The sequence below is a fragment of the Notamacropus eugenii genome, chromosome 4 (genome assembly GCF_028372415.1).
Source record: "Notamacropus eugenii isolate mMacEug1 chromosome 4, mMacEug1.pri_v2, whole genome shotgun sequence".
Classification (NCBI taxonomy): domain Eukaryota; kingdom Metazoa; phylum Chordata; class Mammalia; order Diprotodontia; family Macropodidae; genus Notamacropus; species Notamacropus eugenii.
Genome location: NC_092875.1, coordinates 473,494,678 through 473,516,740, shown reverse-complemented (window position 1 = coordinate 473,516,740; position 22,063 = coordinate 473,494,678). Strand labels below are relative to the sequence as shown.

Genomic DNA, 22,063 nt, shown 5'->3' with positions numbered 1-22,063 from the left:
TTTCTCTACTTACACAGCAACCGTCTTAGTCTGGGCCTTCCTCCTCTCCCCTGGACACTGCAATAGCCTTCTCAATGGTCTCCATACCTCAGTGCAGCTGCTTCCCCACACATCTCTCTACCAGAGTAATATTCCTAAAGCACAGGACTGACCATGTCACTCCCCTGCTCTAAAGGCTACCCTGGCTTCCATTGGCTTCCAGGAGAAAATACAAGGTCCTTTGTTTGGCCTTTAAAGCCCTTCACAGTCTGGCCTCAGCCTACCTTTTTTACACACTACTGCCTTTCTCACACCCTTCATTCCCACTAGACTTGACCTTCTTGCAGGTTCTGACACACAACATTCTAGCTCTTATCTCTGGACCTTTGTACAAGTTGTCTGTCCCCATCCATGGCTGGAATGCAGTCTCTGCTCTCCAACTCCCCTCCCCCTAGGCTTCCTAGCATCTTTCAAAGCTCTGTTTAAGTGCCACCTTCTAAGAGTCCTTTTCCTAATCTCCTAATCTCCCTCCCTCCTACCCCATCTGCCCATTCTCCCCCTTCCCCCAAATAACTGCCTTGTATTTTCTTTGCATGTGTAGTATTTACAGTTACTTCTGCGTCTACACCTTGTTTCCCTGGATGGCATGTCAGTTTTCTGAGGTCATAAAATGTTTCACTTTTTATTTCTTCTCCAGAACCTAGCAGAGTGCCTGCAACATAATCTACTTACTACATGCCTGTTCATGAGTTGCACTTTTAAAACTTCAGGGCCTAGTGAAGATTTCCTGAGTCTCTTGACATTGGGCTGATACCAATACGACCCTCAGGCTGTTTGTTATCTTATGCTCTTGTTTTGGGGTTGGCCCCTCGTTGTTTTCTGTTCGTTTTTACAAGCGATTTATCCTTGGCTACATGTTGCATTTTGTTCATATTGGTCATGCATCTCTCTATGGCTTTTCGGGTGAACCCCATTTTGATATGATGGAGATTGCAGTTATTACCTGATTCAGTCATGTACATCACCAGAAGAATCACTGTTCAAAAGACAGAGGTTTGTTTGGTTTTTTGTTTCAGAAGAAACTTGATTTTATCTTTAATATTTTGTCTTCGATTTTTCCCTTACTCATATCACATTCCACCAGAGTTTTATGGACCAGTTTGGGAGGAGCCAGTCAGAGGCAGCATGGCAGCTGGGAATGATGAAGTGTGGCATACCGATCTGTCTTTGCTCCTCTTGTAAATTATGTCCAAAAGTATTCCTGGTCATTGTCAAACATTGCTAATGTCGTCTTGCTCTAAGTTTGAGCCTTGCCAACTTTCTATACCAAGGCATTTCAACTTCTCTTCTAATACAGTTTTTAGAGTTAAGTTATTTTTTACATGATTAAGTATTCAATCCTGTCATTCAAATATTTAGCATTACCTGATGTTTTTTATTTTAGTTCTGATTTAATCTTTGTGGTTTGTATAGACATTGTTTTTTCAGTGAAGCATGATCATATGGAACCATCAGCAGTAAAACTTAAGGTCAATATTAAGATTTAATAATGGGATTTTTAAATAAAATCTTCTAGAAGGTAGCAATTCTATAGAAATAGACATTTCTTTGGGTAGAAAAATAGGAGAGCTAAATATCTCCCTACACACAATACCTATAAATTGACTAGTGGAATATTGGTCCTCCAATATCTAGCATTGCTTTTTAAAAATAATGAATGTCATTCAGTTTAGAAGTTAGAGATATGAGTAGTCTTATTTGCATATATATTTTACCTGAAGCATTTGGTAAGGTATAGATATATACCTATGTGCATGTCTCACGATACTGAGTTCTTTATCAGGCTCTTAAAAAATCCAAACCTCCAAACCCAGCAGCTTAAACCATACAAGTGATTGGGCTTTGGGGCTTCAGCCGTGCGGGCAGGAGCCCTGGATTCTCACAGACTCCAGACCTCTCTCCACTTAGCGCTTGTGCTGACAGTACTTATCGAATCTTACTGAAATTGACAAAACTGTTGACTGACTTTAACCAGTGAACTGACGAAGCTCCCGCCCCCCTCCCCATGTGACACTCTGTACCAGGGAGCATTTGATAAGTGAATGAAGTTGTGCAATAAACAGGAACAGGACTGGTGAACTAGTCCAGCCCAAGTGGTCATGGGAAATACATTTCATGTGATGACTTCAGCTGTGAGCTGGAACAATGGCCTAGTTAGTGGAACTGCTAACATTCCATAGAGCACTCAGTCCACGTGAGGTCCCCAGTTAAATCAGACTAAGGTGAAGCAGGGTAGACACCAAATAGCCATGGGTGCGCTAGAAGGGGGGGAATGACTTTGGGTGGAAAATTCCTGTATTTGACTTTAATTTTCTTTTTTATTGGTACCTTTTGTCCTTATATCATATTCATTTCTGAATATATCCCTCCTCATTTGTTAACAGAAATTTGAGAAAGATGAAAAAAGACATTTAAAAAACTCAAGCAGTAAATGAGCTGTCTTAACAGTATTTTTTATGTATACAGTATATGTTAGGTATATTTTATATGTATGTACAGATATATAGTATATGTATTATTCTACTGAGGGATACCTTTAAATAGTTTAAAAGATAAACGTTTATGTTTCATACTAGAAAGTTCTGCTGTCCATGGCACATAGGAATTTGTTTGGTGATTAGCCCCATGGCTACAGTTACTACACTGGATACAGTTTTTAATCTTATCGCCACAGTTCTGCTTGGAAGGAAAGCATGACTGACTGTACTGTGTGGTTTTGTTTGTTTGCCTGTTTGTGTTTTTAGTGTACTAGGTATATGGGCTTTTTGGGGGGGGGGGTCTAAAGATCATGGAGACTGTGTGCTCTTTTGATTGACATGGTAGAGAATGTATGGAAGAATTCCTGTTTGCACATCGCACCCTGACTAAAACCAAGTGCTCTTTGAATGTGAAAGGTTCTTCAGGGAGCCTAGTCCCCCTCAATGCCAAAATTTATGCTTCTAATTTTGTGCATCTCCCAAGTTATTCTGGAAAGTTAACTGGCAAATGATGGCGTATTTTTAAAAATCCTTTTACATAACTCTTTTCAGAAGCAATAGCAAATGTTAAGTTAAGCTTAAGGCTTGCTTAGCTTATGTTTTCCTTGGTGCTAACTAGCTTTCATTGTCTTTTCTCAAAATTGCATATTAAATGGAACAGCCTGTTTTATTTGATGCTTGAACAGAAGTGATAAATTCAAATTAATTTTTCGAGTAGTTGAGATGTCAGGCCTAAGTACTTAAAAATCTGTTGTTTTGGATGAAGTTATTTTTACCTACTGAAGGGGAAAAATCACTTGATAGGTAGTTATTGTTAAATATAATCATAAGAGAAAGTGTTTAATAGCACAGTCTGAGAATATATCTTTTGAAGTCTTATGTTCATTAATAAAAATTTTGCTTTATTTTTATAAGCAAAAAAGAATTTAAGTGAAAAGAAAGGTTCTGTTCAGTGAAGACGTCGACGTGTGGCTTGTACCCATGATCTAATAAAAGACTGGAGTGAATAAAAACCTACTAAATTATTCAGTTCAAATTCAATAACTATGAAGTGCTCAGCTAGTACAAGACACTGTGCTAGGCAACAGGGGCACAAAAATAGGTCTCCATCCTCAAAGGGATTTATAGTCTTCTAGGGGAAAGGAAACACATGCACACACTCACACGCACACACACGTAATCATGATAGTTGTATTATAACAAGGTGGCCCATTGGATAGAGTGCTGGATTTGCAGTCAGGAGGGCCTCCACCATTTGCGACCTTGGGCAAGTCATTCGACTTTGCCTTACTCTCAGTTTCCTCATCTGTAAAGAGTGGATAATAATAGTGACAGTGATGGGGTCGTTATGAGGACTGAGTGAAGTAACCTATCTGAAGTGTTTCAGAGACCTAGAGTGCTATAAAACTCTTGTTATTATTAATACTGATTAGAAGATGAGCAGTTCATTGGATGAGAGAGGAGATGATGGCTCGAGAGATCCAAAGAAAGAGTAAAGACCAGTAATCAATTACATGATCAGTGGCCTACAAAATTTTTTTTTCTATCGTGGGCCTCTATCATAAAGATACTTTTAGCACACACCTTCATCTGTGTATGTTTGCCTATTTATAAATAATATGCACGTACTATTGTATTAATTATGATACCTGCTACAAAACAACAACAATTTAAAAGCCGAAATAGCATTTTAACCAGAATGATATTTTATTTATTAACAAAAGGATCTATCAATAAATCAGCAAGCGTTTATTAAGTGTCTGCTCTGTGCTAGGTAGGCACAAAAAGTAAAACAATTCCTCTTTGCAAGGATCTTACATTCTAATGGAAGAGATAGCAAGCAAGAAAAAATACATGTAGCCTACATATACATTTAATAAATACAAATCTAATAAATGGAAATTATAGAAAGCAGTTAAATATAGGGAGTTTCAGAGGATGGGCATAATATGCTGCATGTGCAGACAGGGAGTGTGATGTGAATGAGCCGGCTTTGAAAATGACATTTTATTTATTAGAAATTCGTGGCACCGTGGATAAGAGGACTAGCTTTCAGATGAGCAAGATCTGGGTGCCTGCCTCTCATACATGTTGTTGTGATCCTTTCTTTTTTGTTTTTTTAATAATTATTTTATTTGTTTTCAGTGTTCTATAATCACTTCCATATATCCCAGATTTTTCCCCTCCCCACTCCCTCCCCGAGATGGCTTGCACTCTTATATAGGTTCTACACATACATTCCTATCAAATACAATTTCACCATAGTCACGTTGAAAAGAAGAATTAAAATGAATGGGAGAAACCATAAAACAAAACAATTGTGATCCTTTCAGTGCTCTCTAGTCTAGGACAGGTGATCTATGACTGAACTGCCGAGATGGCCTTGACTTGCATTGGTGGAGGGAGTTTTCTTACCTAGGAGTGTCTTAGTAGAATTACATAAAGGTAATAAAATTAATGTATACTTATACATGATTGGTTTATTAATATCACCATAAGCAGTTATAATGTGTCATGTGATAGTTATACTATAACAGATTGAATACATTAATATAATACATAATAATAAGTAAAAAACATACATGATAGAATTCCAGTCTAATCCCCAAAACCTGTTTTGCTGAGTAAAATATTAGGAGTAATTATTTTATTGAGAACAGTGTGATTTAATATGCTTCATTATTGTGGTTTAAGACTTATTAATCCAAGTAATTTGAGGGTTTGATTCCAAGTTTATTCTTATTTTAATACTTGGTTTCTTGGTACTTCACTTGGGTCGCAATGGGGCTTTGTTGACTGTTTACTGAATCATGGCTCTCCCAGATTCAGTCCTATCTACTGATTATTCCTAGGTTTCTATTAAAATTCAGCTATTCAACTTACATCTTCTCTGATGTTAATCAGTTCTAGCTAACTAAGTGACGGCAGAGCATTTTGTATTTTTAACAAGTGGTTTCAAAATCTACAGAAGTTCTTCACTAGGGAGATAATTCATCTAGATAGAAAATTCTGTCTCTAAATTTGTATGTAGATAATTAGAGTTTTTAGTAGGTTGCTACGTGTGTTTTCAACGACCTAGAGTGGAAAAGAGTAAGAGGAGAGGGTGGTCAACATTGTCAAAATGCTGGAGGAAGCGATGATTGGGGAAGGTGAAAGGTCACCAGATTTGGCTGTCACCAGATCAGTGGCAACTTTGGAGAGAGCAGTTGCAGTTGAGTGATGAATGAAGGACGGGTAAAAGGAAGAGGATCTTGGAGATTAGGATAGTAATGATAAGGACAGAAGTTGGAAAGTTGTTTCAAGGATTTAGGAGGAATCTCTGAGATTATCTTCCACAGTTCAGTGTTCCATTGAAAATGAAAAGGGGAGGGGCTCTTAACATCTACTGCCCATAAATTCAGAGCCCAATCTGTGGAGAGACACACCAGATACAGCCACAAGAGCACCTGGGGAATCATCTGGGTATGTTGAGGCGGGAAGGGGATTTTTCCCAACTGTACTCCCATAACTGTCATGAGTGCTTCAGTTAACATACAGAAGGGGAGAGGATGGGAGCTTAACACAGCCATAGGAAACAAATCTAAGGGAGGAGACATAGTGGGAAAATGTTGTTACAGAAAACAGGTGAAGGGAGTGGTGTAGTCCTGTCCAGACAAGCCCTGAGATTGACTGTTGTAGGGAGGGAAGATGTGAGTGAACTTCCCACTCTCTGGTTATCTCTTGGCATTGTGCCATGGCCCATTTCAGGAGCACAATCTCCATTTAGCAGATGGAGTTTCATGGTCTCTTAGCTCTGTGTTTGGTGCATAGTAAGCTCTTAAGAAATGTTTGTTGCTCAATCTGTAATCCTAAGAATCAGTACTAACCCCGGGATTGAGGAAAGTATTGTAAATAAGATGGTAGCACCTGATCTGGGTCTTGAATTAGAAGTAATTTTCCAGTGGGCACAGATTGGAGGACTTGGGAAGTCAGTCTTGTAGGTGTGGGTGACAGGTATGTTCAAAGGTGCTGAGGCAAGAGAATCTAGAATGAAATCTGGGAATGGGTATTTGGCCAGGAGAAAGAACATTTGAAAGGGAATACCGGGAAATGAAAGTGCAACCAGATTGTACACAGCTTTGAATATCCAGAAGAGAGGTTTGCCGTAGGCATAGGGAACCACTGAGAGGAGTTACATGGCACAAGTGCTGGATTTGGAGTCAGGGAGAGCTGAGTTCTAGACCTGCCTCAGACACTAACTCTGTGACCTTGGACAAGTCACTTAACCTCACAAAGGTTCAGTTTGTTCATCTGTAAAATAGAGATAATAATAGCACCTACTTATCTCGCAGGGTTGTTCTGAGGATTATATTTTATTTACTTTTATGCATATATATGTGTGTGTGTGTATATATATGGATATATATGTGTGTGTGTGTGTGTGTGTGTGTGTGTGTGTGTGTGTGTATATATATATATACATATATAAAATTTAGCAGACCTTAAAGTGCTATAGAAACACTAGCTATTATTATTAATTTTAAACAAAGGAATGTGAGGACCAATCTTTGCATTAAAAAAATTACTTTGGCAGGGTGAGGATGGATCATAGATAGAAATTAGGGTGGAGGTATAAACTCTTGCCAAATGGGTATTAAAGTCCAAGCAGGGGCTGATAAGAATATGAACAGTCCATGGTGACTGGGGAGGAAGGGAGATGACCTGAGGGAAATCGTGGCGTTAGGATGGGATTTGACCACGGATAGGTTGTGGTGAAGGACAAGCACCAGGAACGATGGGAGGGTTTTAGATGGCGACTGAGAGGATGTTAGTGCTGTCGGTAACACTAATATTTTCACCAACGCTAAGAGAAATGGGAAATCAGAAGGAGGGGCATATTTATGAGAAGATGATTTCCATTTTGGACCTAGAAAGATCACAGAAGTAAATTAGCACATGAAAAGTCTAATTTAATTAAATCGTTTCTAATTAACACATATCATTTGATAACCTGTGTATCCACCGCAGAAGTTCTGACTTCTTTAGAGTTGCATAAATTTGACATTATCCAAGGAAAAGTTTCAGTGTATTTTTAAGCTTTAATAGTTTCAACCTTGATGAAGACTTTGGGGACCCCTGTATAAATCATATCATTTAGTAGTACTTCTTGTTCATCTTTCTTACATACTGTTTTTATTTTTACAAGGTAAATAAAAACTGATGGATTTAAAATTTTTTATATTTATGATTATATATTCCTTTTTTCTTTTAGACAAATACGAAAACTTAAATACATAAAAGAAGAAAAACATTATAAACTTAAATATAAAAGAAAAAAGAAAAAACCTGTCATGTGCACAGCAGAACCTAGGAGAGAATTCAGAATATATAGCAAGAACTTATTTTAAGAAAGCTTACATATTAAATACTGTGTGTTAAGATGAAAGCTGTCCATGTTTTCTTTGCTTCCTTGGAGGTTTTCTTTCGTTCTCTGCTGTGCACTTTTTACTTTGTTCTTTTTTCCTCCCTTCCTCCTCCCTGCCCACCACCCCAAGGCTACAGTTGAGCAACAATATATTTATATTTAGGTATTGATATATACATACAGGAGTACATATATACATATACATACATATAGACATGCATACGTATATAAACATATACTTTTTACTTAAGTGATTCTACTCCTAATCTCGTTTTTTACACTTCTGCATGTCTTTTTTCCTATCTCTCCTAACTCCTCTACTTTACTTCTACTTACTACCTTGCCCTGCTCCTATTACTTAACCTACTCCCTCTCCAGCAATCCCTTCCTTATTCTCCCATTTCTCTAAATCTAAACACCCTTTTATACATCCCTATGACCTATTCTGTCCCCCTCCCCCTCTAAAACTCCATCCCTTATCTTCCCATTTCCCTAAGTCTAAAGACCCTTCCGTATTCCCCTTTTGACCTATTCCCTCACTCACCCCTCTAAACATCCCTTCTTTATCTTCTCCCCCCTCCCTATCCCTTTAGAGTTTTATTTCTTTTTAAATTTAGAAGACTTTTATATATTCCATTTTTAAGCTGAGCAATTTTATTTAACATATTTTTACACTTTAAAAAATCTCCATGGAAAATTTTTGAGAAACAAGTTGACTAGCATTATGGAAATATTTTTTGAAATAGAATATTCAGTTATCCATGTCAAACAAATAAACTACCCCTGCAAATCCCCCTTACCTTGAGCAAATAATGAGGGGCATCTAATTTTAAATTGTCTTCAATTTCTTATATGTATTTATGCAGACTTTTTATTATGAAATTGGCTAAATCGTGCATCATAGAACCCAAAGAAATCTAAACGTTTAACCTCTGCCAATGCTGGCTATTGAGTATCGTGATCCGTTACAGCTTAGAAACTATTTAGAATATGGCTCATACTTGAGTGGAGAAATTATATAAATAGATACAAAGCCAGATCCCTCAAAATTATGCATTGCAGTATCTTCTCTTAAAGTTAATCCGTCCTTACAGCTTTAATTGTGCTAATTTAATAATTTTTTATTAACAGTCAAAAGGTTGTTAAGCTGTTATGTTGTAGATGTATATATTAAGAAATCTTATATGATCTTTCCCCCCTCCCTCCATTCCCCTCTCCCTATGACAGCATGAAATGTGATATTGGCTATACATGTATGGAATATCCAATTAAATAAAAAACATACATTCGTTCCTGTAATTCCTCTTGGTTTCTGTGCTGCATCCACTCAGACTAAATACACATCCATCAAACGTTCATTGAAATATTCACACTTGAGTTGAACTTGGCTTCTCACTAGATGGCGATGTTGCCAGACTGGTATTATTAGGTAGTTGGTAGCCAAGTTACACTACAGAAAGTGGGTGTTTATATGGAATCCAAGGAATTCTCAGCCCTTTGTTACTAATTGAGTCTTTATTAACCAACTATGTAACTGTAGGGATTATAGTCTGTTGTATCATTTATACACCCACTTCCTGGCACTTGATTGAAACCTGCCTTTCCCTTGGAGATGATCATCTAACCTCAATTTTCTAAAGCCCTCGAGGAGGAAGGGGAAGCATGTTCCTTGTTCCTCACACCCTTGCTCTTGTACTAGCAACCTGGTCAAGCATGGTGCAGTGGAGAGAGGATGGTGGAAGATAAGAATTCAATCACATCTTCCCAAATCCTAATTCCTTTTGGTCTCATTTTCCTCATTTAAGTAGATGACCTCTAAGATCTTTTCCAGGTCTAAATATATAACTACCCCAGTCAACTTTTTTGAAGTTCACACCTTCCATTTCTCTCTCATCCTTACACATCAAGGTTACTTCCACTACCCACTTCCATAAGAGTTTCCTAATTTCCTTAATACTTTCCTCACCTTGGTCTTCTTCTTAATACTAATTCCCCCCAATTAACAAGCCTTTATTTTTTTTCCCATTCTACTTCCCTTCATTCAAGAAAAATAAAATCCTTTTAAAATATACATAGTCAAGCAAAACAAAGTTCCATGTTGGCCGTGTCCAAAATACGTCTCATTCTGCATCCTGGGGCATTACCTCTCTGTCAGGAGGCACGTAACGCACATCTTCTTAGAGATTGTACAGCCTGTCATTGACAGGAAATACATAAGAGGGTTAGTAATATTTGTGGTCATGTGTATTATATTTTCAATTTAGCTTTCCCCCTTCCTTTCATTTCTATGAAACTGGATTTTGTTGTTGTCAGTCAGCTAGATACGTGACCTTTCCAGTGTCTCATTCTGTCTGACCTAAGGTAAGAAATTGAGGTGGGATCACTTAGAGACCAGGATGCAAAAGAGGTGAGATGGAAAGTGACTTAAGTTGGTTCATCTGAACATAGATACTTTTTAAAAAGACATGTCATTTTTACATTATTTAATTTTTATTTCTAAGTCTTAATGGTTAGCAAGGTCTTCAGTCTTTAAAAAATTATATATATTGCATTTCCTTCCATTAATAAAGAAGTTTAGCTCTTTATTAGCTCAGCATTAGCTCAGGGAGCCCTGAGATTACGTGTGTAATGTGAGTGCATATGTGTTTACATTCACATATGTGTACACATACACATATGTGTCCATATAAACAATGTGTAACATATTAATATAATTAGATATATCTACATACATATGTATGTATGTGTAGATAGACACATTTTTACATCTTAAGGGGTTTTTTTTTTGACTAGGCTCATCTAATTCTTTTTCTTTCATTCAACAGTCTATAATAAAATAATAGGGTCACACATCACACCAAAAGTTGAGTGAAAGTGTGAAGAATTGGATGGTTCTTACATGCTGTGCTCTTACAGGCAGCCTCTTACATTTCACATCTGGGAACTATTAGGGGAAGTATTACAGGAGATTTCTCCTGTAGCATCTTGGTAACTGGAACCAGTTGATATGTATCTTAATTAGTTAATGGTCTATGTCTTGTTATTTGAGAAGCAAAAGATTAGAAGGTGAGCCAAAAGAGTTCATTTCCAAGAGGTTTTTTTTTTCCCTGTATGGCAGTTTAAATAATTTTTGGACTTACATTTTGGTTAAAACTCCTCTGTCTTAAATAATGTCTAAATGAATTATTGGGCTTTTATATGTGGTCATCTAAAGATGTAATTGAATGGGATTTTTAGTGGTTTCAGTGAAATAGGATGTATTTTTTTCTTGTGAAATGGCAGTGCATATTTTTATTATAGCTAGAAAATAAAACCTAAATTTTGTACAAAATTATACTAATTTATTAATGCAGGATCTGTGGTTGACCCTGTTTCGTCAGTGATTTGGATAGAGGCATGGATTTCACTCTTATCAGATTTTCAAATGGCACAAAGCTAGGTAGGATAAGTAACATATTAGATCACAGAGCCAGGATCCAAGAGTCTTAACCGGTTAGAAGATTCTACTGAATTTAATGAAACTGAAATCTAATAGGGCTAGGTAAAATCTTAAGCTTGAACTTCAAAATTAGCCATATAGGTACAAATTAGCCATATAGGTACAAATTAGCCATGTAGGTACAAATTAGCCATATAGGTACAAATTAGCTATATAGGTACAAATTAGCCATATGGGTACAAGATAGGGAAAATATGACTACACAGCACATTGTTTGAAAAATTTCAGGATGTATTCGTAAACTGTAGGTGCAATGTGAATTAACAGTGTAATATGTTGTCAAGAAAAATGAATGTGTTCTTAGACTGTGTTGAGAAGTCACGGTGCCCAGGACTATGTGATAGTTACACTTCATTCTACCCTGATCCGAACAACTCTGGAGTACCGTGTTTAGTCCTAGGTACCAAGTGTTAGGAAAGGCATTGATAAACAGTGCAGCTACAAGTATGATGAAGGGATTCAATTTCATGCCCTATGAGGACTGGTTAAAAAGAACTGGGAGAAGAAGAGAAATCCTAGCTGGGCATGATAGCTGTCTCAAAGTATTCGAAGCCTATCATGAAGCCCTGAACTTGTCTTTGATCCCAAGGGGCAAAACTGGGAGCAACGGGTGAATGCTTTCTGATAAATGGAATTATCCAAAAATTGGACATTGTGGGTCTCCTCTCCCCCCAAACCCCCACCCCTACAACCAGAAAATCTTTAAACAGACTGAATATGCATTTGGTAAGTTTGTGGTTAGAGGGGATTCTTGCTGAGCAGGGGATTGATTGAAATGATTTCTTAGGACCCTTCCAGCTCTGAGATTCTGTGACTGGTTACAGCTTCCATCTCAGTACTGAGACTATGTCACTGTCAAGCAGTTGGTAGAGAATACAGACCAGAACTCAATAAGTTGTGTATTTGGGCTTGAAAGTCCCCCCTCCCCCTTGGGTATCTCTGTGTTTTCTAATCTCAAGAAAAATGGAAACATGATTACTGACTTGGTCAATGTTTTATTTAATGAATTTCTAGCTTTACTAAATTTGACTTCAATTTTTTTAAATTTTATTTTATTATTATTATTTTTTAATGTTTAACAATCACTGCCATAAAATTAAGATTTTATCCCCCCCACACCTACCCTCCACTACCCCCCTCCCTCCCCACGACAGCATACAATTCTGTATAGGTTCTACATATACTTTCCTATTGAGTACGTTTTCACCATAGTCATGCTATGTAGTCAGACTAAAATAAATGGAAGAAATCATATAACAAATCAAAACATGATACACAAAAACACACACACACACAAACATGATCTGCTACATTCTGTGAATGACTTCCTTATTTCTTTCTCTGAGCGTGGAAGGCATTTTGCCTTGAGAACCACCATTGGGATATTTTTTTTTTAATAAGTTCTTGCGTTATTACGAAATTCCAAGTCTACCAGAAAAAACTCTCGCATACTGTGGTCGTTGCTGTGCACAAAGTTCTCCTGGTTCTGCTCCTTTCACTCAGCAACAGATCATATAAGTCCCTCCAGGCCTCTCTGAAGTCTTCTTGTTCATCATTTCTTATGGCACAATAGTACTCCATTACATTCATATACCATAATTTATTCAGCCATTCCCCAATTGATGGACATCTCCTTGACTTCCAGTTTTTGGCAACTACAAAAAGTGCTGCTCTAAATATTTTTGTACATGTGGGACCCTTTCCCATTTTTATGATCTCTTGGGGATACAGTCCTAGAAGTGATATTGCTGGGTCAAAGGGTATGCACATTTTTGTAGCCCTTTGGGCATACTTCCAAATTGCTCTCCAGAATGGTTGGATGAGCTCACAGCTCCACCAACAATGAATTAGTGTTCCAACTCTCCCACATCCTCTCCAGCATTTATCATTTTCTTGTTCTGTCATGTTTGCCAATCTTATAGGTGTGATGTGGTACTTCTTCCTCCGAAAATTGCCTGTTCATATCCTTTGACCATTTATCAATTGGGGAATGACTTGTATGGTTATACATTTGAGTCAGTTCTCTAGAATGAGGCCTTTATCCCCTAGCTTAGCCATAAAAATTCTTTCCCAAATTACTACATCCCTCCGAATTTTGGTTGCACTTGGACTTCAGTTTTAATGTTGGTTGTTAAAACATTGAACTAGCATAAAACATAAATATATAATATACTATTTTTATGTAAGAAATATATAATAAAATATAAATAGTGACAGAAAAGAAAATAATGTCTAAGATTAGTCTTATTGAGTATCTATAATTGGATACTAGTTGGTCTGACTACATAAAATGATTTTAACTTTCACAATTAGGATAAACTTTTACCTGAAACAATGCAGAATAACCTAGCACTGTAGGGTTCCAGGCACGGATCTAGAAAAAGAATGGCCCTCAGAGACCATATATTTTATTTCAATTTCATCTTACAGATGAGGAAACTGAGACCTAGGGAGGTGAGATAATTTAGCCCCAATCAGAAAGTAAGAGGTAAGACTTGAACCCAGACACTCTGATTCCAGAGCTCAGGCTCTAATGTACCAAGCTGTCTCCCCGTAGTTTATCTGCTACTAGCTTTTAAAAATCCAATTTATAAGGCAGGGCTATTATAGGAATGTCCAATAAACCCACAGCATTTCCTATTAAAAGAGATATTGAAAAGAAGTCCAGAAAGATTATTTTCACTGATTTTTATTGGCAAAGGGTTTCTATGAGGAAACATGGTACAGGTGGTTCACCACAGAAATCTATCAAGATTTGATGGTTCTTTTTCCTATTATTGGCCCTCAAAACAGCCATTTGAAGCTGGATGTAAAAAGGCCTCTGTGTACACTTGCTGTAACTCCAGTCCATTGGACTGCTATGAACATACTCTGTGCTAATCACAAAAGTAGCTGTAGAAAGCTGATTGAGTGAAAGTGCTGTTGAATGTGAAGCTATGTTCCGTACATTCTAGTCTACTAGAGGTTGCAGTGCTGTGTCTGGAGTCAGGAAGACCTGAGTTCAAAATGAGTTCAAGCATTTACTAGATGTGTGACCCTGTGCAAGTCATTAACCTCTATTTACCTCAGTTTCCTCTACTATAAAACAGGGGTAATATTAGCACTTATTTTCCAGGGTTGTTGTGAGGATCAAATGAGATATGTTTGTAAAGTGGTCAGCATGGTGCCTGACATGTGATAAGACACTTAATAAATCCTTGTTTCCTTCTTTTTATACTGTCTAGATTTATTTATATTACAGATCTGAAATAATCTGTCTATAGAGATTATTTAAAGAAGGCAGATGTCATTAGGGAAAATAAACTTTTTAAAGAGTAATGTGAAATTTTAACATAAACATTTCTTCCTCAAAAGTCCTACTCTAATGTCTCATTGTGGCATGGAGTTTTCAAAGGTTATGCCAACTGAGGCAGGTCCCACTAATCCTCAAAAACTAGTCAAGAATCTTCTCTAGACTCTGTGTCTTTTGTTAACAACCAGTCTAGCTAAGTGTGGAAAGACTCATCAGATAGATGTTTTGGCCACAGTAATTCTTGAATACCATTCACTAACTTATAGAGAGATTTTCTTGGAGGGAGGAGGGGATAGGAGAACAAGTGAATAAGAGTATAGAAGAAAGAAAAACACAATAAATAATCATAATGATCGTGAATGAAATGAATTCACCCATAAAGTGAAGTAGGGTTTTACAAGATAGATTAGAAATTAGACTCAAACATATTCTTTCTCTTCTTTTTTTAAAAATATGAAACATACTTGAAATATGAAGAATCACACAGTTAAAATAAAGGGCTGAAGCTGAATTTATTATGACTGGTGAGTAAAAAAAATGTAGGGGTGGCAATTATTTTAGACAGTGACAATGAAATTAGACGTGGGTAAAAGAGATAACCATTGAAATTACATTGTACTTAAAAGAATATAGTACATATAAGTAATGAAAAATATCAATGTTATTTATATGTCTATATATGCATGTACTGAGTGACATGGCATCTAAGTAGTGAAAGGAAATACTGACATAATTAAATGACTTTCCTAGAGTCACATGACCACTATAGTCAGAGTCAAAACTTGAACCCAGACCTTCCTGATTCTAAAACAGGCTCTCTATCGACTATACTACACTTCCTCTCAGTAAAAAGCAAAAAAAGACAATATAAAAATGGACAGAAAATGCCACCTATATGCTGATAATGGCAATTAAGTTTGCGTTGAAGAGAGAAAGGAAAATGGTAGCTTTGCTCTCTGGTGTGTATTTGGCAATTCAGCCCTTCCGAACAGCTTCTGCACCCTGAAAAGTATTTTTGAAGCCTTTAGAAATAAAAATTTGAAAGAATCCCAGGCTATTACTGAAGAACAGAGCAAGTGCTCGAGTTATCTTCCTTCCCAACCATCACTTCCACAACGAAAACTCCTTATGTGACGTGTTTGAAGGCTGAAGCAAGTGAGGAGGAGGTGTGGACCATTCAGTGACCCGAAATGAAAGCCATGTGCCTAGAAATTGAACTTGTTTAATCTCTTTTTAACTGTTACCTTCCTTTTTTCTTGCCCTACTACTACCTGCATTTCTTCATTCATTTGTACATTTTTTTAAAAAGCATCAAATATTGCCAACATAAAATTCTTTTCATAAGACCTTAAGTTTTTTAGAAAGAAAACTATTATGCATAGCAAATAAAAAACAGTTTTAGACTTTAGAAAAAAGTATCTTAAAAATGTTATTTGAGAAAGAAGTGTTGCACTCAGATTTTTAAAAATTAACCTTCTAGATTTTCGTTGGATAAGAGACAATATGCCACAAAGGAAATCAACCTTTTAAAAATGTACAGATAAATCTCATGATGGTAGAATTTGGCAATCCATAATAGAGCAATAGTTCTTTTTTGAAATATAATTTGTAATGTTTAAAAATTGTAGTTGTATATGTTTATTTAGAATAATACTTAAAAACTAGACTTTGTCAGAACACAGACAGCATTTTTAGATCCAACTTATCCTCTCCAGTGACTTCATTTGAGCAGCTTTGTTCTACATTGTTTAAAAAAAAAAATGGTGTTTTATTGATGCTCTTGTTTTAAATATCACCATCCCTTTCCATGGACAGCTCCTCCCATCCCACTCCACCACCCGCCCCTTCCGTTTTAAACCAAACCTTCATTTGGAACAAATTAAGCACACAGATGAACACCTTGGCCATGTCTGACGATATATATATATACACACACATCCCTTTTTGCACCTGTAATCCATGACCTCTGTCAAATGGAGGGAGCTGTCCGGTCTTTCACTGCTAGTCTACTGAAGTCAATGGTATTTCATGGTTTTTTGTTTTGTTTCGTTCTGAGAACAGGATTGAGAATGTGAAACTTTTTATTTATTTATAAGTTACTTAATTAGTGCACGTTTAGGGGAAAAAACTCCGGATATGGACCTAGAAGAATCTTTCCTCATGTACTTTCCCTGGGATTTGAGGGGAGTCACTTGACCTCTCACAGCCTCAGTTTCCTTTTCAGTAAATGAAGGGGTGGGGATTATATGATTTCTTCCAATTACGAATGCTATGATTCTAATAAATCATGGATATGATTTATGCTGGAGAAATGCAAATTACTTTTTAAGCTTTTTCGTGGGTAGAGCTTTGAGTGAATTAAACGTATCCTGGTCACCGAAGGTGAGCCAAATTATAATTTAACTAGTAGAAGTGTTTCAGACTGTAGCTCAGAAGTTAAAAATCAGAATATTAAAGTTTAAAGAAAAAGACAGCGTGTGAATTCTGTTCCATTTGATCCCCTGATATTCTCCCTGTATCGCCCATCAGCACTAAGAACGTTGATAGATAAAACCAGCTAACATTCCCAGAGCGCTTTTGAGATTTGCTTTGTGTGTTATCTCATCTGATCCTCACAACAACCCTGTGAGATGGGTGTCACTGGGATCTCCTTGTCCGTTTTCACTGTCAAAGAATCTGGAGCCAAGAGAGTTTATGAGATTTGCCTCGGTGCCACAAAACTAGCAAGGGTCTGAGGCGGAATTTGAACTCGGGTCTTTCTCACACCAAATTCAACACTCTCAGCCTGGAGATGAAGTAGGTTATAATAATGCATATATGTATTTAGCTGTATTTTAAGAAACGGTATTTTAAATGTCTGTGCAGTGCATCAGCTTGCACTCTCAATGATTACATGGGTGACCTCTTCCCCTTGAGATGATGTTTTACCTGTACAATCTTAAATTGCAGTAAATCAGCAGACTATGTTAAGATTTGGGGACATATGATATCATAGTTCTTTTTAATACTGCTTCTAATCGGGTTGGTTATTGTTACTTTGTGTCCCTCAGGGAACAACCCATCTTCAGCACTCGAGCTCATGTCTTCCAGATTGACCCAAACACGAAGAAGAACTGGGTTCCCACCAGCAAGCATGCAGTTACGGTGTCTTACTTCTATGACAGCACAAGAAACGTGTACAGAATAATCAGTTTGGATGGCTCCAAGGTTAGCGCTTTTTCTTTTAATATCTCTGTCTTGCTCTTGTTACTGTAGTGTTAAACATTTATCAAGTATTTTGAAGCATTTAAGTATGAAAGTATTTTAGGTACTTTAAATATATTACCATCATTGATTCTTTAGGTGATGAAAAAGTTTTGTGAAGTTCCTTTGGCCAGTGTACCCACTGCACTTATAGATGTATACCGGAACGTTCAGTAGATTTAAGATGGTTTATTTCAGATAAACTTGCAGAGTTTATATAACAGTCTGAAAGGATCCGGGATTGTCCCAGAGCCTTGTAATTGATTACTCTATACTTGGCACACCTAATGTCTGAAGCAGGAAGGCAAAATTTCAGAGTATTTTGGTTAATTTTTGTCAGTTTCTCTATCACTGAGAATATTAAAGTTTATACTATGTATATTTCCATTAGAGCTGTGTGACATATCTGAATATCAAATGTGCAATATAACATTATATAAAATTGGTGGGAAGGTGTCTCCAGGTGATTCCTCAGTGAACCTTTACCAGATTATTCTAGCCTAGAGTAATGGGGTGTTGTGGCCAAGAACTGGGATTAACGGTAAAAAGAACGAGTTGAATCCCAACCAGTGTGACCTTGGACGAATTGGTTTCCTAATCTTTTAAATAAAGGGAGTTGGACCAGGTGATTTTCCAAGGTCCCTTCCAGTTTAAAATCCTATAATCCCATTATACCTTTCTGTCGTCTTCTAACCTCATCAACGTTTCTCTTTTACATCACTTTTCTGGAAACAGATCGTATATTTATTGCTTTCCGATCATTTCTTCATGATTCCCTTTATTGTGTGACTCTTGTATTATGTGTTAAATGCCCTGTCACCTGAACTAGATTATAGGCTTCTTAAAGGCAGAATTTTTGAGACTTCTTTGTATACTTCCCAGTGACTTGAACATAATTAATGAGTATTTTTATTAATTGATTTGACTTTAATTTTTCTTTAGTGGATGGTCATTGGTAACATGATGTGGAGATAGCTACTAGTTAGCTTCTGTGAAGTTTCACTAAGCCACTATCTTTGGTCTTTATTCTGCACGTGGCGTTCATTCGAGCAGATACACACAGGTGGACTGTCCCCTTGTGTAGATCTGTAGGTTTCTGGTTTTTTGGGGCCACTAGGTGGTGCCATAGTGCACAGAGCATAGAGCACCAGGCTGGGTCTCAGGAAGACTCATCTTCCTGAGTTCAAATCCAGCCTCAGGTATGTAATATCCATGTGACCCTGGGCAAGTCACTTAACCTGATTTACCTCAGTTTCCTCATCTGTCAAATGAGCTGGAGAAGAAAATGGCAAATCACTCCAGTATCTTTGCCAAGAAAACCCCAAATGGGATCACAAAGAGTTAGACACAACTGAAGATGATGAACACCCTGGTTTTGCTAAATGGACCTGTGGAGCTTTGACATTTGTAGGTCGTGGTTAAAAGGTAACAAAGACATTGATGGGAACAGAAATCCTAGTATGCAAGGAGAGAAACCACATGGAAGTATCTTGAATATACTTACTGTTACCCAAACTTTCACCCGAGGAGTAAAAGTCCTTCAGTGACTTATTTCCAAGGAGCCCCTACCTAGAAAGCAGTTCTGGTGAGTCAGTCATCAAATGAACATTTTTCTACTTGAGGCCACATGAAAACAGGGTTAGATACTACTGCTTGGGCTTCTGTCTTTTGACTATATTGCCAAAGACTATCTATTCCTGTTTGGTTGTTATTTAATCCTTTTCAGTCATGTCTGACTCTCCATGGCCCCATGTGAAGTTTTCTTAGCAAAGATACTGGAGTGGTTTGCCATTTCCTTCTCCAGCTCTGTTGACAGATGAGGAAACTGAGGCAAACAGGGTTAAGTGAATTGTACAGGGTCACACATTTGAGCTCAAGAAGATGAGTCTTTCTGACTTCAGGCCTGACACTATTGACTGAGCCACCTACCAGCCCTTTTCCTATTTAGAATCATTCAGTATGGTAGTTTTTTATGATAACAAGAGGCTTAATTTCCTTTTTAAAAAAATACATTTCCTTTAATAGTTGATTTGGCTGTTTTTCTGTTGTATATCCTGTTCTTTTAGTTAGTTTCTTAAATGGACGCTGTAAACTAAAGCTCTTCTTAGTTTTAAATCTATGCACTGCTGCAGAGCACTGCAGTGATGACTGCATTTTTTAAAACAGATATCGCCATTTGCTTCTTTCACAAGAAGGTGTAAGCTCTCTCTTTCTCTGTTAAGTACCTGATTGACTGATGACAATCTCCTTAGAATGCCCATACCTCGAAAACATAATCAAATTCTTCTCACTGCAGGCCTTTTACTTCACCATGAATCTAATCTATGCTTAAAGGCCTTCTAGTAAGCTTGTAAAAACATCATTTTGGTTAAATACCACCATCGGCATACTATATTCCTATCTGTAATGATACAGCATTTCTAAATTTATTGCTTAGAGGAAAGAACAGCTGGATAGAAAAATGGGAAAAGCATGTGCGTGTGTTTTAAGTTATAATGTTACTGTCTGAAGACGTTTAAGAATTCAAAGTGTATTTATGTGAACATCAGCACATCCCAAATTTCCTTCAACGTTGAGACAAATTCAGTCAGTGGGTCCAAGATATGCTGGGTTACAAAAGGGTCAAAAGTGAAGATTGAATTGAAAGTTCAAGTTCTTTCCACCCACTAGAGCCCCTTCTCTGCTTCCTGCTAGAATTGCTGCTCATTGCATTTCTACCCTTGAGAACTAGTGTGGATTAAAAAAAAATGCTCCCTTCCTCCCACCACCAAAAAGAGTGGTTGGAGACTAAGGGATGGTGGCTAGAAATGACGATGTTAAACTACAGTGACTTAGGTTGACTAGGGAAAAGGAATCAATGATACCCCATTTTGAGATATGATACTTTTAGAAAGGGCATTGGAGTTGGAGCACCTCTTGGTTCAAAGCCTGCCTTTGATAAAATCCAGCCAGACCTGTTTTCTCATCTGTAAGATGAAATTTGGACTAGATGACCTCTGAGGTTCCTCCGTGCTCTAAATCAGTGATCCTTTAAAAAGAAGGCACTGTGAAAATGGACTGTTAGAAGAGCCTGAAGAACAAGAACAAACGAAATAAAAACACAAGGCAGAGCCGGGTAGGATACTTTTGTCCAGCACCCCAGAAGCAGCCAATGTGCCATTGGAAATCTGCTTCTGTAGGTAGCCAAGGTCTGAGTTGAGGACTAGGTTTGAAAAGGTACCTATCTCAGGTTTGCAGCCTGGTGCCTCTGCATTCCGTCTCTTCTCCTGGGAAGGAGTAAGAAAGATCTTCACTCCCTCCTGAGAGAAGAGAATCATGGCACCATAGTCTTGGCCAAGAAACATCAATCTATATAGATAAGAGAGCTTTCCCTCTCTCTTTATCATCAGTATATTTCATTAAGCTATTTTTGAGAGATTATGCACATTCTAGAACTTAAATCCCCCCTTATCTCACCTCTGATCCTCTCCCTGCCATTCTGAGAATGAATTATCAAAATGAGCCTTTGTCAGAAAGGTTCTTGGCAGAGTAAATAAAAGAAGAAAAACATACAATTTTAGTTCTCTTGACCTAAAAATAGTGATGTTTGAGAATGTGCTTGAAAGCTCGGTGAAGCCAAACAGTGGTTTGAAGTAGACTCTGTCCTCTGCAGAGTGAACTTGGTTGAAGTCATCGGGACCATGGTCTTGGCCAAGGAATTTCAAGAGAAGTGACAAGAGATGCCAGTCTCCATAGAGAAGAAAAACGAATGGTCTACATATAATTTATTTTCCATTTTCCTTCTTATTTCATTTTTTTCCATTGTTAAATAGGAGAACAACCCAAAATCTAAAAATCTTAAACATTTTTCTTTTCTCACACATGTGCTTATGGTAGTGTTCAATTTTTAGGTCATTCAAAGGAAAGTATTATGGTACAGTAGAAAATGTATTCGTTCTGGAATTAGGGGACCTGGGATCAAATCCTGCCTTGAACATGTACCTAAGTGATCTTAGGTAGGTCACTTAATTTCCCTGGTCTCAGTTTCTTCAACTGTAAAATGAGGAAGTTGGACTACTTGGCCTCTGAGGATCAAATAACAAATCCAGAATATGAAGGAAGCATTGAAA

At 37.3% G+C, this 22,063-nt stretch overlaps 1 protein-coding gene across 3 annotated transcripts in view; it reads left to right on the top strand.

Annotated features, from left to right (window-relative positions):
* The window catches only part of HOMER1 (homer scaffold protein 1), a 155,872-nt gene that overhangs the window by 40,314 nt on the left and 93,495 nt on the right, over positions 1-22,063 (top strand). For all 3 annotated transcript variants that reach the window (XR_011966529.1, XM_072606429.1, XM_072606428.1), the window contains exon 2: positions 17,762-17,918. Coding sequence is in view for 2 of the 3 variants with exons in the window: in XM_072606429.1 (XP_072462530.1) it covers positions 17,762-17,918 (157 nt within the window). In the remaining variant the exon portion in view is untranslated. The remainder of the gene's footprint in view (positions 1-17,761; positions 17,919-22,063) is intronic.